Source organism: Bemisia tabaci, chromosome 5, assembly GCF_918797505.1.
Source record: "Bemisia tabaci chromosome 5, PGI_BMITA_v3".
Lineage (NCBI taxonomy): Eukaryota > Metazoa > Arthropoda > Insecta > Hemiptera > Aleyrodidae > Bemisia > Bemisia tabaci.
The window spans coordinates 20,770,894-20,787,778 of NC_092797.1; the positions used below are offsets into that span (position 1 = coordinate 20,770,894).

General features: G+C 37.3%; 2 protein-coding genes across 11 annotated transcripts in view; one reads left to right on the forward strand and one right to left on the reverse strand.

Annotated features, from left to right (window-relative positions):
• LOC109036609 (uncharacterized) overlaps nucleotides 1–600 on the forward strand; it is a gene marked incomplete in the record, with an annotated part of 4,510 nt that extends 3,910 nt beyond the window's left edge. The window contains 1 exon segment of the mRNA XM_072300653.1: nucleotides 1–600. Within this exon segment, the coding sequence (XP_072156754.1) occupies nucleotides 1–506 (506 nt within the window).
• A 2,071-nt stretch (nucleotides 601–2,671) lies between these two features.
• Nucleotides 2,672–16,885, reverse strand: part of Arms (Ankyrin repeat-rich membrane spanning) — an 81,718-nt gene continuing 67,504 nt past the window's right edge. For all 10 annotated transcript variants that reach the window (XM_019050867.2, XM_072300412.1, XM_019050865.2 and 7 more), the window contains 5 exons: nucleotides 15,220–15,311; nucleotides 14,325–14,453; nucleotides 12,811–12,945; nucleotides 11,708–11,892; nucleotides 2,672–5,881 (listed from right to left, as the gene is read on the reverse strand). In XM_019050867.2, the coding sequence (XP_018906412.2) occupies nucleotides 5,611–5,881; nucleotides 11,708–11,892; nucleotides 12,811–12,945; nucleotides 14,325–14,453; nucleotides 15,220–15,311 (812 nt within the window). In that variant the 3' untranslated portion in view covers nucleotides 2,672–5,610. The remainder of the gene's footprint in view (nucleotides 5,882–11,707; nucleotides 11,893–12,810; nucleotides 12,946–14,324; nucleotides 14,454–15,219; nucleotides 15,312–16,885) is intronic.

The window sequence follows — 16,885 nt, forward strand, 5'->3', positions numbered from 1 at the left end:
GTCCACTAGCAAACGGTACCATGTCCGCCTCATTTAACCATGAATCGGTTTTGTCCAATACCACGTCATCGATGTATGTTGGTACCCGTTTTGAAAACGCTTCTAAGAGTTGGAAAACAGTGAATGGAACCTCCGCCTTCGTAGATAAGATGACTGGTAACCTGCAAATCTTGCAGAAATATTACCGTGATGAACTGGGAATTTTAGTTGATTATGACGGAGAAAAAATCGGTAGTAGTATTGCTACTGTGAAAATCAATGGAACCCCTCTTCTCAATTTCTTCAAGCGGATTGTTTCGTACCATGAACAATATGTTGGAATGACTAAGTCCCGGTCGGATTCTGTGGTCCAGCTCTTGAAGTTTCTTCGATTCGACAGGAAGGTTCAAGATGTTCTTTTTGATATGATAAAGGAGTTTCTGGAATGGAAAACGCATGTCGCAGATTTTTTCGTGGCACACAATGTCTCTGAAATGTGTCTGACAGAATGCGTGCTCCAAACTTAATTTTTGTAGGTCATTTTATTGCAGTGGCTACATAGGTACTATGTCGCCGCTCCCTATGTTTTAGTTTGTTTTAATAAACTGTGAAGTTACTGAACAGGTTGTATCTTTTCATTTTTGTCTTATTTGTTGTAACTACCCAAGTATAAAATTAGTTAGAGATCCGTGTTCATTCCTTTTCTCGAACTCGCCTCAGCCCTTCCAAAAGAAACTATCATTTAAACGATTAAGTGTAGGAAAAAAGTAGGTAAAATATAGTTCCTCGTTGACTTATCTGAAATAATATCAATATCATATCAAAATCACGAATAATATCATAATTTTATCTGAGTGTTAATGTACGATGATAATGGTCAAAATAGTAGATTTATAATGATATCGATGGAATTTTAGTTCCCCTGAAGCTGCGACTTAATTCTTGGGCCCCTGTGGCTCCAAAGTGATTAAAAGAATGATAACATGCGGTTCATACAATGATTCATGTTGGTACATTCACCTGGAACGGACGAAATTGCCCACTTTAGGGGCAGGGCAACTTTTTTCCCCGTCCGCGGACTAGCCTTTGTCATCTCAAGGGTTAGATGAATGAAACCGACAGAAAAATGGCATTCAACGAAAATATCCATCAAAGTTTATTCTGAACTTATTTCAAAATTTGGAGATTAAAAAATCCATGAAACCCTGAAATTCGTTAACCAATCAGAGAGCGGCGCATTTTTTGCGGTAAAAGGATTGAGATGACACACTAATTTTCTTAGCTAGGTACTCTGTTGTGAGAGTTTTAGAGCTCCCGAGAGTTTTTAGCGACAACTCCCGTGAATTTCTGAAGAGATATGAAAAGCGGGAGTGCCTTCAATTTTGGAGAATGCAACACGCACATCCGCGGAACACTAATAGTTGTATAAAGGCGCCGCTATCCAGCTTTCGTAAGGGAAATTCATCGATTACTTAACGCATAGACTGCATTTAAAATTAACAACCACGCAGTTCTCTTGGCGTAGTTCTCAGATTTTTAACTGATCAGTCCGTAGACTGGCTGCCCTTTACACGGATTGGGAAAAAACATCGGCCAGTTCACGAGGTTTTTTTAAATTCCAAAAATTGTACAAAATTTGTACCACAGTTAGAATTAGAACTCAGCCTGAGTCACACTCTGAACTGGAGACCTGACATTTCCAATAACATGACCACGCAGAATTGCACCCTTTATGGACTGCATTTTGCAATTTGGAACTATAAATTCTGGCTCTTCTGGAAAAACACTTATGTGCATAGGGAAACTACTGGCATATACGTTGTTTTAAAACCAAGGTAGAATTTATAAGTAGTTCCAAATTGCAAAATGTAGTCCTTATAATCTTACGAGTAGAATTATTTAAGTTATGATAGGAATTATGTTTACTATACCTAAATACTATTTCTTTCTTTCTTTTCTTTTTGATGGAAAGGCTTACTTTTTCTTTTGACTGCTTTATTTTTCTCTTGAAAAATAAATAAATATCATTCTAGGAGATAATATGGATAAATTTCTGGTCATCAAAAAAAATGAAAACCGTAACTTACTTAGTTACCTATACTTAACTTGATTCTGCTAAGAGAATGAAAAAATACGGTTGTTGAAGAACAGTCGTTTTTCAGAGACCTGATTGGAGCGGGGGGGGGGGGGGGGGATCAGACCTTTCATGTGGTAATCTCGACCTCGAAGTATTATCTAAGATATATTTGTACTTTTAGATTTTTGGGTTCTTTTTAAGATAACCAAATTAGTGGTTAAGGGCCAATACCTCAACAGAGACTTCTACACACGATCAGTGGCAAATCTGAAGAATAATATATTATTAAACCCCCGCATAACTTGATTTTGACTGCCTTGAAATCAAGAAGGGAAACTTCATGAGTAAAAAACCAACTTGCAACGATTTGGCTCTAACAAATGGCCTTGAATTTAAAATTTCACAGCACCATTGATGGGACAAACGAACCTCATGAGGAACTATTATTCGTACCTTCTCCTGAAGTTATTTACAGTAAAACGCCAGCCATTCCTCTTTTTAAAACAATTAATTAGTCCCCTCTTATCTTAAACCCAAAGCCAAAGTTGGATCCCATCAATTTTATCTACTCAAAATCTAAGGTATATAAAGTGTGAAATGCAAAACCACAATGGATACATAAAAATGTGTCTTTATTAATGTATAATTTAAACAAATACTATTATTTACAATACTACAATGACACATTAAGTTGTAGATAAAATCATCAAAGCATGCACCATTCAATGACATGTGAAGTACTTTTTTGTTCAATAAATTCTAAAATAATTGCTGATGCTGAGATGCTTGAATAATCATTCAAAAGAAAATAAAAAAGGATGGGGATGATTGGTAGGAAGTTAACCAGAATAAATGGAAACTTCATACAGGTTTATGAATTGTTGTAATAATTCCATTCAGTCAATTATAAAGTAAAAAATTTAGATATCTTGAAAAGTATCACTTCAGAATGTTACATAATTGCAATATGAGCATTCACTTTCATCATTAATAATATTAGAGAAAAGAAAGAGGGATAAGGCGAGAAAATTACATATTAGGACACTCATCATCAGTTGTATTCATTACCTTGATTTAAGGGCAAAAATTATGCTGTAGGTAATGACAATTTGAGTGGAGAAGATACCAAACCACATTCTTGCGGCAAAAAAAGTGACAGCAGATGAAATTGACACTAACACATTCAATCCAGTCGTAGTTTCAGAAATAAATTGAGCTGGGACAACTTGACAGAATTCACAGAAATTTCTGGCGTGACTTCAAGTTTGATACCTCTCTTCCATCCAAGACTTCCGAGATTACATTTTAAGTTTCAAAAAATAATGATAACCCTCTGAATCAATTTGTTTTTCAGTTTAAGGGACTACAAGATATCTCATAGGATTATTGTCAACACTGAATATAAAATTCTACTGGGAAATAGCTGGGTTATTGAGGAATTTTGATAAATGAATGTAAGGTATTGCAGGGTACAACAAAATTAAGTCACTGTGATCCCAAATAGTAATTGAAAACTGTTTAAACAGAGTAGTAAATTTTCGATCATCGACCTGCATAGGTGTCACAACATGGTAACAAGGTAGTTACAACATGAAACATTGATTATGAAAACTTGAGTTCGGAACATGTAAAGGGTGTACATTAAAAAGTTTCAAAGATTACTTTGAATCATTAGGTTTCAACAAGAGATATTCGAAATTTCCAAAGAAATACAATTTTCATGGGCCACAAGGTATGATAGGATAAGATGGAAAACACTAACAAAAGCTTACACGGAAATCCTAAAAGATAAATTCTTCAACGAATAGACGTAAAAATAAAAATTCGATAATCCTAGAAAATTGCTTAAATGAAAAAAATAAAGGTTGCATAAAAAATATCACAGTATATCTCATTTTCCAAAATAAAGTCAAAAATCTATCCTGGCAAATCCCCTTCTAAAGTAACAATTATAAAATATTTAAACAACAAAGATATTGTTTTAAACTAGAGACTTTGAGAATCGAAAACATATCATGCTACAAGCTTCCTCCAGATAAAATCAATTCCAGGGTTACCTACATCCTTTGTTCAAATTCAGGCTTATTTAAAGAGTACGCTTCTAGATCTTGATTACCGTTAGGATGCAGAAACATAGATCAAGTGTTTTCAGTTAAAGGACAGAAATGAGCGATGACAGCACTTTCTGAATATGCTGTTGAATAAGTGGACCCCGTTTAGTAGAAAGGAACAAGCCACATAAGCTGTTGCCAAATTTGATCCGGCAATTACATTTTTTACAAGAAAACGGCAGATTTTAGTGAATGTTCTGCATAGTACAAAGCAAATTCCTTAAAATTTTCAAATAAATTCGCTCAAACGTTGTCTTGTAAAAAATTAAATTGCCCAGTTAAATTTGGCAATAGTTGATGTGACTTGGTTCCTTTCTGCGAAACGCAGTCCAAATATCAAGAAGCGTGGAATGAATTACAGATACCTCTGATGACTACTAGCGGTTCTCCAGTGGGCCCACAAATCGTAGCTAGTAGTCCTGGAAAGACTTCGACAACATCGATGGGTGATCTTAACTTAGATAGTAAAATAGGTGAGAATCAGGCCAGTTAATTTTTGCAAACTGTCCTGGTACCTGAAATGTAGTAGTGTTGTAGTAGTCACCAATTTGACTGGCACAGGTATAACGGAAGTTGTGCACCCTAAAGTTGGGCCAAGCTACTTGACTCGTAAGATTGACACATACATAATCCTGAAAGGCTCAGCGGTCACTTTTTACGCCAGCAATAGGTTGTATCGATAACTGTAGAAGACTCAGCATGGAATCATTTGGAACACGGCCGTGTCACCACTGAGTCGGGCTCTGTTGTTACAATCTCCTACTGATCCACGATTGAATTACAACACAGGTGAAGAGTGCAAACTAACTTCTACCAGATTACGATGTCCCTCCTTACCCTGCTGCATCTAAGGGACAAGCTGGGTGGTGGAGTGGCATTGTCACCCACAGCCAAGACGATGGATTATGAGGGGTCTTTGAAAATTCGTCTCCACCGGGAATTGAACTTAGTGCCTCAGTGTTGGCAGCGAAACCAGACATTTTGAATCTTTAAACATCGATATCCAACAAAATATTTCACAACTTAAAATACCTATCAAAATTAAATGAGAGACCAAATGTTACAATGTTTTCAATGTTTTGTCAATTGACAATTTTTATTTAAATTGGGTTTTGACAATTTTTACTGCGAAGAAAAACCTTGTTGCCTAAAGAGGAATTGGTGTATTTTGAATTGTCTATGACAACATCAGGCTGCTATCTAAACAATGATGGCACCTAAAGCATGGCTTAGGATGGGTGTCGGGTCTTTTTGCCAGCTTAGTTTCACATAGGCATTTTATTTTAGATTTTTACATTTGTTATAGGAATTGCAAGAAAAGCTATTACCTTAGATAAGCCATCTATTATAATGCAATGAGTGCTTTATTCGTCAATAATTTTAAAGAGTCAAAACTGAATATTTAAAAATGAGTGGTTCATAAGCAAAAGCAGCTTAAAAAATCTAAACAGAAGTTTCTGGGTCCCACGGGATGTCTTCAATGCTATCACCATGCAATGAATCTTGTCTTCTCAAAGAATAACTTTTCTTCGGACTATTTTCAGAGCTTCTATCACTATCTCGACGTTCGTTGTAAACAAAAAAATCATAATGTGACTCGCACATCTCTCCTCCTCGGTTTGGTTTGGATGATTGTGATGAAATAATTGAGACAGGGGACGACAGTTCTGAGACTGTTTGACTGTTGCTGGTGCTGACTCGCTGGTTTGCTGTTCTGTAAAATAAAGTTATAAAAAGAAGTGAGTACTTGATTCGAAACATATGATTTGTATTTCCTCATCGTAGAGAAGGAAACAAAGGGTATCCCGGGATAAGCATGTCAAAATGCCCTTGTGAATGGATTTTTATTTTAACCATTTTAAGTCATCAAGGGTGTCCTAAAACTTAGGTTTCGGGGGATTTTAGCCCCCCAACCCCCTCCGCCCCCCCTCAGACCCCCAAAAACCGCTTTTTTGGGCTATTTTTGACTATGCTAACGTCATTTCCTCATAACTTTCGTAATTTTCGATAGAATTGAACCAAAATTTGTCAGAATCTACATCAATTAGCTTAGTTTTTGTAGAAAAAAATTCATTATCATCGGATTATATTTTAGCCTCTAAAAAAATTCGTAAAATTTTTGAAAAAATCATTTTTTTTCCTTTTTTCGCGGCTACGTGGCGTATGGAAACATGCACACAAACAAATATTGTCTCTTTTCTTAATTTATACATCCAATAAGATACAGGAAAAATTTCGTGTTGATCGGAGTGGTGCGCCATACTTAAAAACGCAATTTTCTAACCTCAAAACGGCCTAAATGCCACCATTAGCCTCCTTCGATGACTAGGCGTGGAGAAATGTAGAGAGAAATATCCGGTTTTATCGTCTCACCTCTTAAGTGATCCACTTAAGTACCTTGAGTCAAAATTTCGAGTTGATCAGAGTGGTGCGCAACACCCAAGCACGCAATTTTCTAACCTCAAAACGCCGAAATTGCCCATTTCGGCACCTATTATCACTCCGCGTGAAAAAAAAAGAGAGGTACATCCGATTTGATTGTCCTAACTCATGACTTAGACACTTAAGTACATTTAGTCAAAATTTCGTGTTTATCAGAGTGGTGCGCAACAACCGAAAGCGCCGATTTCTAACCTCAAAACGGCCAAAATGTCTATTTTGGCACCCATTATCACTCCGTGTGAAAAAAGAGAGGTAGGTACATTCGATATTATAGTCCTACCTCATGAGTTACACACTTAAGTACATTTAGTTAAAATATCGTGTCTATCAGAGTGGTGCGCAACACCCACGCACGCAATTTTCTAACCTCAAAACGGCCAAATTGCCCATTTCGGCACACATTACACCGCTCTGCATGGGTTCTGTCCTTCGACCCAGATCAATTTTTTTCAATTTATAGGTGCAAAAGAAGTCCAATCATGCCCATATTAACTTCAGGAAAATTATCTGGTGGTCAGGACGCCGCCATCTTGATTTTTTTCAAAATTGAGAAAACCCACTCTATGCTTTGCCGATGACCAGATCGTTTTAGCTCAAGATGAGGAAGATGCAGATTACATGACGCGGAAGTTGGTCGAAGAATATCGGAAATGGGGCGTGGATGTTAGTGTGTCCAAGACAGAGAAGCTGATCGTGGGAGCAGCGCATCAACGGCAAAGCATAGAGCTTGAGGATGGACGGCGCATCGAAGAGTGTGATGAGTACAAGTATCTCGGTGTCTGGCTGGATCAGGATGGAAGGATGGATAGAGCAATTACCCAAGTAGCATTTTTCAACGGAAAAATCGCGATTTTATCGCCGATAAAGTCGCGATTATCCTCGATTTTATCGGCGATAAAATCGCTAGGATCATCAACATTTGAGCGATTATCCTCGATCTTTTCGCGATTTTATTGCGATTTTATCGGCCCGAAAAAATTGCGATTTTATCGCGATAAGATCGAGGATGATCGCTCAGTTGTTGATGATCCTAGCGATTGATAAAATCGCCAAAAAAAAGGGGTTAAAGTTGTCAGCCGATTGCCGTTAGGTTCAGCCGTCAGGTCCTTTGACGAAGACGAGCGTAAAATCCCCGGAGCCTCCGCGGGGATTCGAACCCCAATCGCTACGGTGGAAGGCCAGCACATTGTCACTATGCTATGACCGCTATATGACTTGCGTGTGCGAATTGAAGCCTCTTATACATGGATCGGCGCTTCGCAACCTCACAACTTATGTCTTTGCGTTGACTGACACCGATTTTTCATTGGATTTTTTTTTTTTTTTTTTTTTTTTTTTTTTAATTTTCCCTCCTCTGTATTTTATTTCATACCTTGAAATACGGTTGGTAAAATAAGGTTCTATTGGTAATCTCATCATTCTGTCTCTGTAAAATTACCAATAATAGTGAGATGGCAAAGTTACCGATGGACCTTGGGAAAAACGCCAATAGTTTTTATCGACTGTGGTAGAATTACCGAGATAAAATGGTAAAGTTACCGGGGATTGATTACCAATAAAAGTGGTATTCTTACCTGAAAAAATCAGTAAAAATACCGGTTTTCAGGTAAGCTTACCAGTCTGTCTTTGTAACATTATACTAATAATTGATAAAAAAAAATGAGATGGTTAAGTTACCAACGGATCTCGGTAAAAACGGCGGCGGCGGAATAGAAACATCTTTCATATGCGTCATTCATGCGTTAATGAAAAATTGCAATTTATTGCAATTTTATCTCTATAAAATCGCGTTCGATAATATCGCGATTTTGTTGCAATTTATCGCGATTTTTCTCCCGATAATATTGCAATAAATCGCGACGTCGATAAAATCGCGATACATTCTCCAATTAAATCGCAATTTATCGCGATCACTGCTACTTGGGTAAGGACAGGATCATCCAGGGCAGGAGAGCCATCGCGATGCTGAACGGGGTGCTCTGGGATCAGAGCATCTCAAAGGCAAACAAGCACCGGATATATGACGCCATCGTTAAAAGTATCGTGCTCTATGGTAGTGAAGTGTGGCCTTTGACGAAAAGAACGCAAGAAATGTTGAGGGCAACTGAAATGGATTTTTGGCGGCGATCTGCCGGCATTTCGAGACGGGACCGTGTCCGTAATGAGAGAATTCGCCAGGTGATGAAGGTGATGAAGGTTGAAGAAGATATCGTGTACGACGTCATGTCCAGGCAGTTATGCTGGTATGGACATGTGCAAAGAATGTCGGAGGAGAGGTTACCCAAACAAGTTTTGGATTGGGTACCACCTGGGAAGAGGCGACGGGGACGTCCCGTAAAGGGTTGGCGGCAGGGCGTTGACGAAGAGATGTTGCGGTGTCAGTTGCCCGATAACCTCTGGGAGGACAGGCACATGTGGCGTTTGGGTGTCGTAGAACGCCAGAGTGCGTTATAAAGCGACTTTATATATATAGAAAACCCACGATTAGATTTTTGCAAATATCTCCTGAACGATTCATCTCACGAAAAAAACAAAAAAAACCCGCAGAAAAAAGATGAAATCTCCTGAGAAAACCTAAAAATGTGGCCAATGTAGTGCTAGACTCACACTATTTGCGGGGGGGGGGGGGGGGGGGGGGGTTGGACCGACCCAAAAAGTTCAAAAATTTTCAATCAGAGCAAAAATTTTGTGCTCTAATGAGGATCAGTACAAAACTGATGGGGTAGAGTGTTCAGCTCACACAGCTTGCATTGGACTATTAATTTGAGGTCACGTCGAGGGATCTATAATTTTGGGTCTTTTTAAAATCTCATCAAAAGATCACACTCATCAACGAGATCATATAAACCGCTGTTTCACAGGATTAAATCAAGTTTGGTAACCATTGGTAGGAGATTTCATCTTTTTTCTGCGGTTTTTTTTTTGTTTTTTTCGTGAGATGAATCGTTCAGGAGATATTTGCAAAAATCTAATCGTGGGTTTTCTCAATTTTGAAAAAAATCAAGATGGCGGCGTCCTGACCACCAGATAATTTTCCTGAAGTTAATATGGGCATGATTGGACTTCTTTTGCACCTATAAATTGAAAAAAATTGATCTGGGTCGAAGGACAGAACCCATGCAGAGCGGTGTAATGTGTGCCGAAATGGGCAATTTGGCCGTTTTGAGGTTAGAAAATTGCGTGCGTGGGTGTTGCGCACCACTCTGATAGACACGATATTTTAACTAAATGTACTTAAGTGTGTAACTCATGAGGTAGGACAATAATATCGAATGTACCTACCTCTCTTTTTTTCACACGGAGTGATAATGGGTGCCAAAATAGACATTTTGGCCGTTTTGAGGTTAGAAATCGGCGCTTTCGGTTGTTGCGCACCACTCTGATAAACACGAAATTTTGACTAAATGTACTTAAGTGTCTAAGTCATGAGTTAGGACAATCAAATCGGATGTACCTCTCTTTTTTTTCACGCGGAGTGATAATAGGTGCCGAAATGGGCAATTTCGGTGTTTTGAGGTTAGAAAATTGCGTGCTTGGGTGTTGCGCACCACTTTGATCAACTCGAAATTTTGACTCAAGGTACTTAAGTGTCTAAGTCATGAGTTAGGACAATCAAATCGGATGTACCTCTCTTTTTTTTTCACGCGGAGTGATAATAGGTGCCGAAATGGGCAATTTCGGCGTTTTGAGGTTAGAAAATTGCGTGCTTGGGTGTTGCGCACCACTCTGATCAACTCGAAATTTTGACTCAAGGTACTTAAGTGGATCACTTAAGAGGTGAGACGATAAAACCGGATATTTCTCTCTACATTTCTCCACGCCTAGTCATCGAAGGAGGCTAATGGTGGCATTTAGGCCGTTTTGAGGTTAGAAAATTGCGTTTTTAAGTATGGCGCACCACTCCGATCAACACGAAATTTTTCCTGTATCTTATTGGATGTATAAATTAAGAAAAGAGACAATATTTGTTTGTGTGCATGTTTCCATACGCCACGTAGCCGCGAAAAAAGGAAAAAAAATGATTTTTTCAAAAATTTTACGAATTTTTTTAGAGGCTAAAATATAATCCGATGATAATGAATTTTTTTCTACAAAAACTAAGCTAATTGATGTAGATTCTGACAAATTTTGGTTCAATTCTATCGAAAATTACGAAAGTTATGAGGAAATGACGTTAGCATAGTCAAAAATAGCCCAAAAAAGCGGTTTTTGGGGGTCTGAGGGGGGGCGGAGGGGGTTGGGGGGCTAAAATCCCCCGAAACCTAAGTTTTAGGACACCCTTGATGACTTAAAATGGTTAAAATAAAAATCCATTCACAAGGGCATTTTGACATGCTTATCCCGGGATACCCTTTGAGACTGCAAGATAGTAAGATAGATGTAATCTGAATTAGTCTAACTGCATATCACGTCAACGTGATATGCGGTTAAAAAATATGCAACTGCCTATTTTTTTCTCTAGTTTGATTTTTTTTATGGAATACTAAACTGCTATACGCCTTTAAAGTTTCTGTGAATTTATTCTGAATTATAAAGTACATAATCATAAACTTTCTAGTTCCATGTTGCTAAGTTTTCTGTTCAAAAAATAAAATATTAGAAAAAATTAGACAACATCTGATTATTTAGACTGATTCTGGATAAATCTCTAAATAAATACCTTATAAGATCTCCTGCTTAGCCTTCCAAAGGATACTTAATACTCAAAATTACAATATTTAAAAACAGAATCTGAAACCTTTTTTTCAGCTCTCCTATGCTCTGCAGTCAAATAAATTCACTGATTTAACTGTACGGTATGTAAAAAAAGCAAAACGCCAAGATTGACGGGTGCTCTTGTTACCCAACAATACCCAAATGAATAATGTCACAGGACACAATATTTGCTCTCTTAAATTGAGTACTTGGATGAGTACATTCGTTGCATCGTACAGTCATATTTCTCCATTCCCAATAAGTTTATGAGTGGGTACTGTTGGTTGAGTTCTGTTTATGTTGAGTAATAGTTATCCCTATCACTTAAAGGCTTCTGTGAATTATTGATTACTAACAGCATTAGAAAACCTTAAAGCTGCCAGGTATAAAACAGATTGAATACCTGCAATTTGAGCTGGAGTCGGACAAAGGAGACGGAATATTCGAAACTAATGGTGTACTTTCATCATCAGATGGTTCCATTGCTTGATTAGTTGAGCTTAGCTGTTCCATGCTTGCTGCAGGTGTAATGGTTAACGTTGGAGTGATACCACCATTTATCTTTTTTGTATTGTTTTGCGAGTGGATCTAGAAAAATTACACAAGAGGAAGGATGTTATTTTTACAAAATATACCAAAACTGAAATATTTTTCTAGGGAGTCAGGCTTTGCATAACTGAGATGTAAACGGCTAATTACATATCTTCGATGTTAAACTATAATATGTATAATGAAAGGAATATTCCGTTTTCCATTAGGCTTAAAAGAAGACAAGCCATGTTATTACTAAGCAAGAATTAATGTGAAGGATCACCGATGACAGGAGGGGGAAGTGTCAGAGATCCCTTTCACCCTTACAAATTTTAAAACTGAATTTCGGACTGAAATATATTCATCAAATAAAATTAAATAAATAAAGCCATTCATGATAACAAGAAAAAAATTGAAAAGTAAAAAATAAAAAATAAAACTTCTATGAATTCATTTTTGTCTTTTTGGTTTCTTTCAGTCTTCATGATTACTTCAAGCAATTCGCTAAAAGAATGGGAAGTTTAGCATACATTTAAGGGTTATTTATGCAGTAATTATCGTATTTATTAATCATGAGAACTCTGAATTTTCTCCTAAAACTACACTAGCAACATTAATGAGCACTAAAAAAGAACTCGTCGTTAGAGGTAGAGGTCTATGTGGACGGAGTTAAACAGAAAGGAACCAAGCCACATCGGGATCGAACCGGGAAAAAGAGGCTTAACGTTTAGCTCCTGCATAAGACTCAATGTAAAAGTTAAACTTCAAGTTCAATTTCTGCAAAATTTGCTCCAACAAAAACTTTGAATTTTTGGCGATAGATAGTAGAGCAGTGATTGAGTTCAAAACCACTCATAACTCAATTTTTTCTAAAATGTTGGTTGGTTCCTTTCTGCTTAACTCAGTCCATGTTGTTTTCTCTTGGAGATATGAGTGTGATACCACACAGAGGAAGTTGATACGATAAAAACTTACCATTTGTTTATTATAACTGCTATCAATTGATATGGAACGAGAAGCATTAAATGGAGGCGATAGGATTGCTTCTAATTCACTGGAATTATTCATAACTAAAGATGAGGGCCTTGATTTGGATTGGTTGTTTTCAGACTGAAATAAAATTGCATTAAAATTAATCGTTTCATTTTCTATGGATCACAGTGGCTGGATTTCAATAAATTAATATCGATCAGTTTTTAAATATTTAGTTATTTATATAAAGTCGGTACTTACATTGCAAAACAATAAATAACAGTTTGTAGTAAATAAATGACTTAAGCGTTTGCTCGTAAACCATTGCCTTCCAAGCAAAAAATTACACACTGAAGATAATATATTTCTTAGAGGCCCTTTATAAATTTGAGACCATTTTTAAAGGTCAAGAAAACAATTGCTAAATTCTCTGTGTTCATTTGATTATGCCTAAAAAGTATGTGACTGTCCACGGAAAAAGGTACCTTTGTACATAGAGGCAAAATTTTGTTTAGTTGGATCAATAAGCCTAACTTTGAGATTTTGACCGAATATGCTCTCTAATGTCGGAAAGAATGAGTTGCTTGCAGTTTTATTTTTGTGCAAATGGAGAGCATTCAACTAGCAATTTTGCTCCTTGCACTTCATAAATTGGAATTAGAACAGCTCTTTGTGGAAACTTCGTTTTTTGAACAGAAAATTTCAAACAGCAAACTTCAGTTCGAATTGACGATTTTAAACGTATCTTGTTGCAAAATGTTGAGAGAACACTCCTCTGTGTTCTCATAAAATGACTTAAATTTGAGTTTGGAAGATCGTCCTATTCCTGTGGATAGTCTCGTATTTTTTTCAGATAGGTACATTGAAAAGAATCACTTGATGAGCCTGTAACAGTATACATCCCTCAAATATTTCCCGAAATCCCTCAGTAGGGGATAAGAATAATAATCAACATGAAACTTCGCAAAATCTATTTCATCGGTTTTGATCAATAAGGAAAAAGAGTATAAGGAGTAATTCTAAAAAAAACGAATGGAAAAATATACATCCAATGAAGATTTGGAAATTGATTTCAAGTGAAGACATACATTGATTGGTGGAGTCAGTCTAGCGAGTCTATTAAAGATAATTTTCAAGCTGTGGGACGAGAGGGCAAATACTGCCATCCATAGCAAAAACGCCAAAATGTTGCATTTTTCCTCCACACATACTGTTCTATTCCGAGAAATCCTGATCACCATTGTGCTCATTTTTTCAGTTTGAGTTCCTAGTGCTACTTAACGACTATTCTAAAATTATGAGGGATGACTGCTCATTGTTCTTTCCATAATTCAACATTTTGTAAAAAAAAAATTTTAAAACATCTATAGGTAATGAAATTATGGTGTTTTTGCTATGAACAGCAAAGTAATGGCATGCACATTTCCAAAGGCTTGCCGCTATTTTCTATGACAAACTTAGAGAATGCTACAGAAAATAGTGAGAGTTGTGGAGAAATTAATGAGCTATATATGTACCTTAGAGTCAAATAGTGACTGCTTTCGGGATAGAATAGGAGTTTCAGTAAACGAACCGGCACAGCTAATACTGTCAAAAGTTTGATTCACAGTGCATGGTGCCCAGTAAGGCGGATGAACAGGCGAACACTAAACAGAGTGAATTGCAGTATAAATTATGACTTAAAGGCGTGAAATACTAAAGGGCATTCCTGTCAAATATTTCCATGCAACCATTTTGTCTTTTATACAGAAAAGAGACTGAAAAATGTCTTAAATATTTATATCTTCCTTTTTTTCAACTTTGTACCAAAATTAATAGTTATGTTATGTTCAAATCAGATCCATTTTTCTTCATAGATGGCATCATCAAGAATGAAGTGGGACTAAACACTACTGTACCAACACTTGAAGATTCACTCTGAACTTTTAAATATGGATCGCAGATTTTGATCAGCGTTTTCTAGGAAATTTTAAACCTAATTCATGAGATGCACAAGATAGTAAGTGAACAAAACAATGCTATACACCATGGCTATACCAGAAATAATTTTTTCATTGCAGAGCAACATTAAAATTTTCATTAACTTCCATAGCTGTTTCCATTTTGGAAAACTGCTAGTGTATTTAAGAAACTGAAGAAATTTTCAATTTCTCTATTCAATTTAATAAGAAGCAATCAATACAAGATGAAGAAAAAAAAGCAAGGAGAGAAAAGACACGAAAGCAGTAAAAACAAAAAAAAAGAGCTATGAATTCTAAAATCAATAAAATAAAACAAGGCAAAGTGAATTTAAAGAAGAGATTAAGTTGCAAAGTTGATACAACAGGCAAGTTCATTTTATAATCCAGGCACCTAGTCCTGCACTAGACAAAATAAGATTACAAAACTATGAGCATGGAGTGGGAATCATACCTGCAGAAGAATGACATCTGTTTCATTTGGATCATGGCAAATTGAACTGTTGTAACTACTTTGACTGAGTGATCGCATTCGCCCTCCTGGACCTAAATGAAAAAAAAGCTCACTTTATTTTTTTAAAGTTATTATACCAACAAAAATAAATTTTCAATTAAGGGGGAAAGGACTACGTGCAAAACGAGCCATTTGGGGCTCGGGGCGGATACCTTTGAGACTTGCCCTATTCATTCACCTAACAATGCCCCATCTTTTCCCAAAGTTTCAAACCCCCCAAAAATTTTGGGGAGACGCGGCGGGGGGTCAAAGTTAAAAACCGGCAAAATTTTCGCGAATTTATTACTCGAAAACCAAGAAGTTTTGGAAAACGCGGTTTAAACGAGCGTATTCAGCGTGACGAGAGCTTTCAGAAAATGTATAACATCATAGGGTTTTGTCAACTTCAGCTCGAGTTATCGCCTCCGAAACGCCGGAACGCTCAAAAAAGACCCCTTATTTTTTCACGTTTGGGCCGATTTAAAAAAAAGCCATTTTTTTATTTTGATGAAAAACTGATATGTTGTTCCTGACTCTCTGTAGCCCCTCTGGCTCTTTACCGCATGCTGGGGAAATGTTTTGGTCGCGAGTTATAAGAGCGGAAAGGAGCGAAGGTCGGGAAAATCGGCTATTTTAAACTGCGCGCGGCGACGGATCAGGAGACATGTGGCAACAATGCGAGGTCGGCAGAGGAGTGTGATTCGCCGAACTGAGTGGGAGGGGACGTTTTCCCTCCGATCAACGCCGCGCGCGCAGTTTAAAATAGCCGATTTTCCCGACCTTCGCTCCTTTCCGCTCTTATAACTCGCGACCAAAACATTTCCCCAGCATGCGGTAAAGAGCCAGAGGGGCTACAGAGAGTCAGGAACAACATATCAGTTTTTCATCAAAATAAAAAAATGGCTTTTTTTTAAATCGGCCCAAACGTGAAAAAATAAGGGGTCTTTTTTGAGCGTTCCGGCGTTTCGGAGGCGATAACTCGAGCTGAAGTTGACAAAACCCTATGATGTTATACATTTTCTGAAAGCTCTCGTCACGCTGAATACGCTCGTTTAAACCGCGTTTTCCAAAACTTCTTGGTTTTCGAGTAATAAATTCGCGAAAATTTTGCCGGTTTTTAACTTTGACCCCCCGCCGCGTCTCCCCAAAATTTTTGGGGGGCTTGAAACTTTGGGAAAAGATGGGGCATTGTTAGGTGAATGAATAGGGCAAGTCTCAAAGGTATCCGCCCCGAGCCCCAAATGGCTCGTTTTGCACGTAGTCCTTTCCTGACTATATTCTCACATTAAGGGGGAAAATGCACAAAACAAGTGAGAAAATTATGGAATAAAAGATACCATAAAATCAATAAGAAGGATTCACTGAACGCAAAATTTTCAGACTTCACACAAATAGCTACTGCAATATAAAAAATCTGGGCAGAATTAGTGATTATAAAAAAGTCAATTTTATGTACGTGGCAAATAATTCACCAAAACCAAGCTCAAGCTAGCGACATTAATGACTTGATGTGGATCCTTCCGATCATCTCATTATATTAGTCGCCTACATTGCCAGTCATAAAATTCCTGATTTTTCTCACCCAATTTGGCTTACCCACTAGGTGGCGAGAATGTTGTCTTTCATT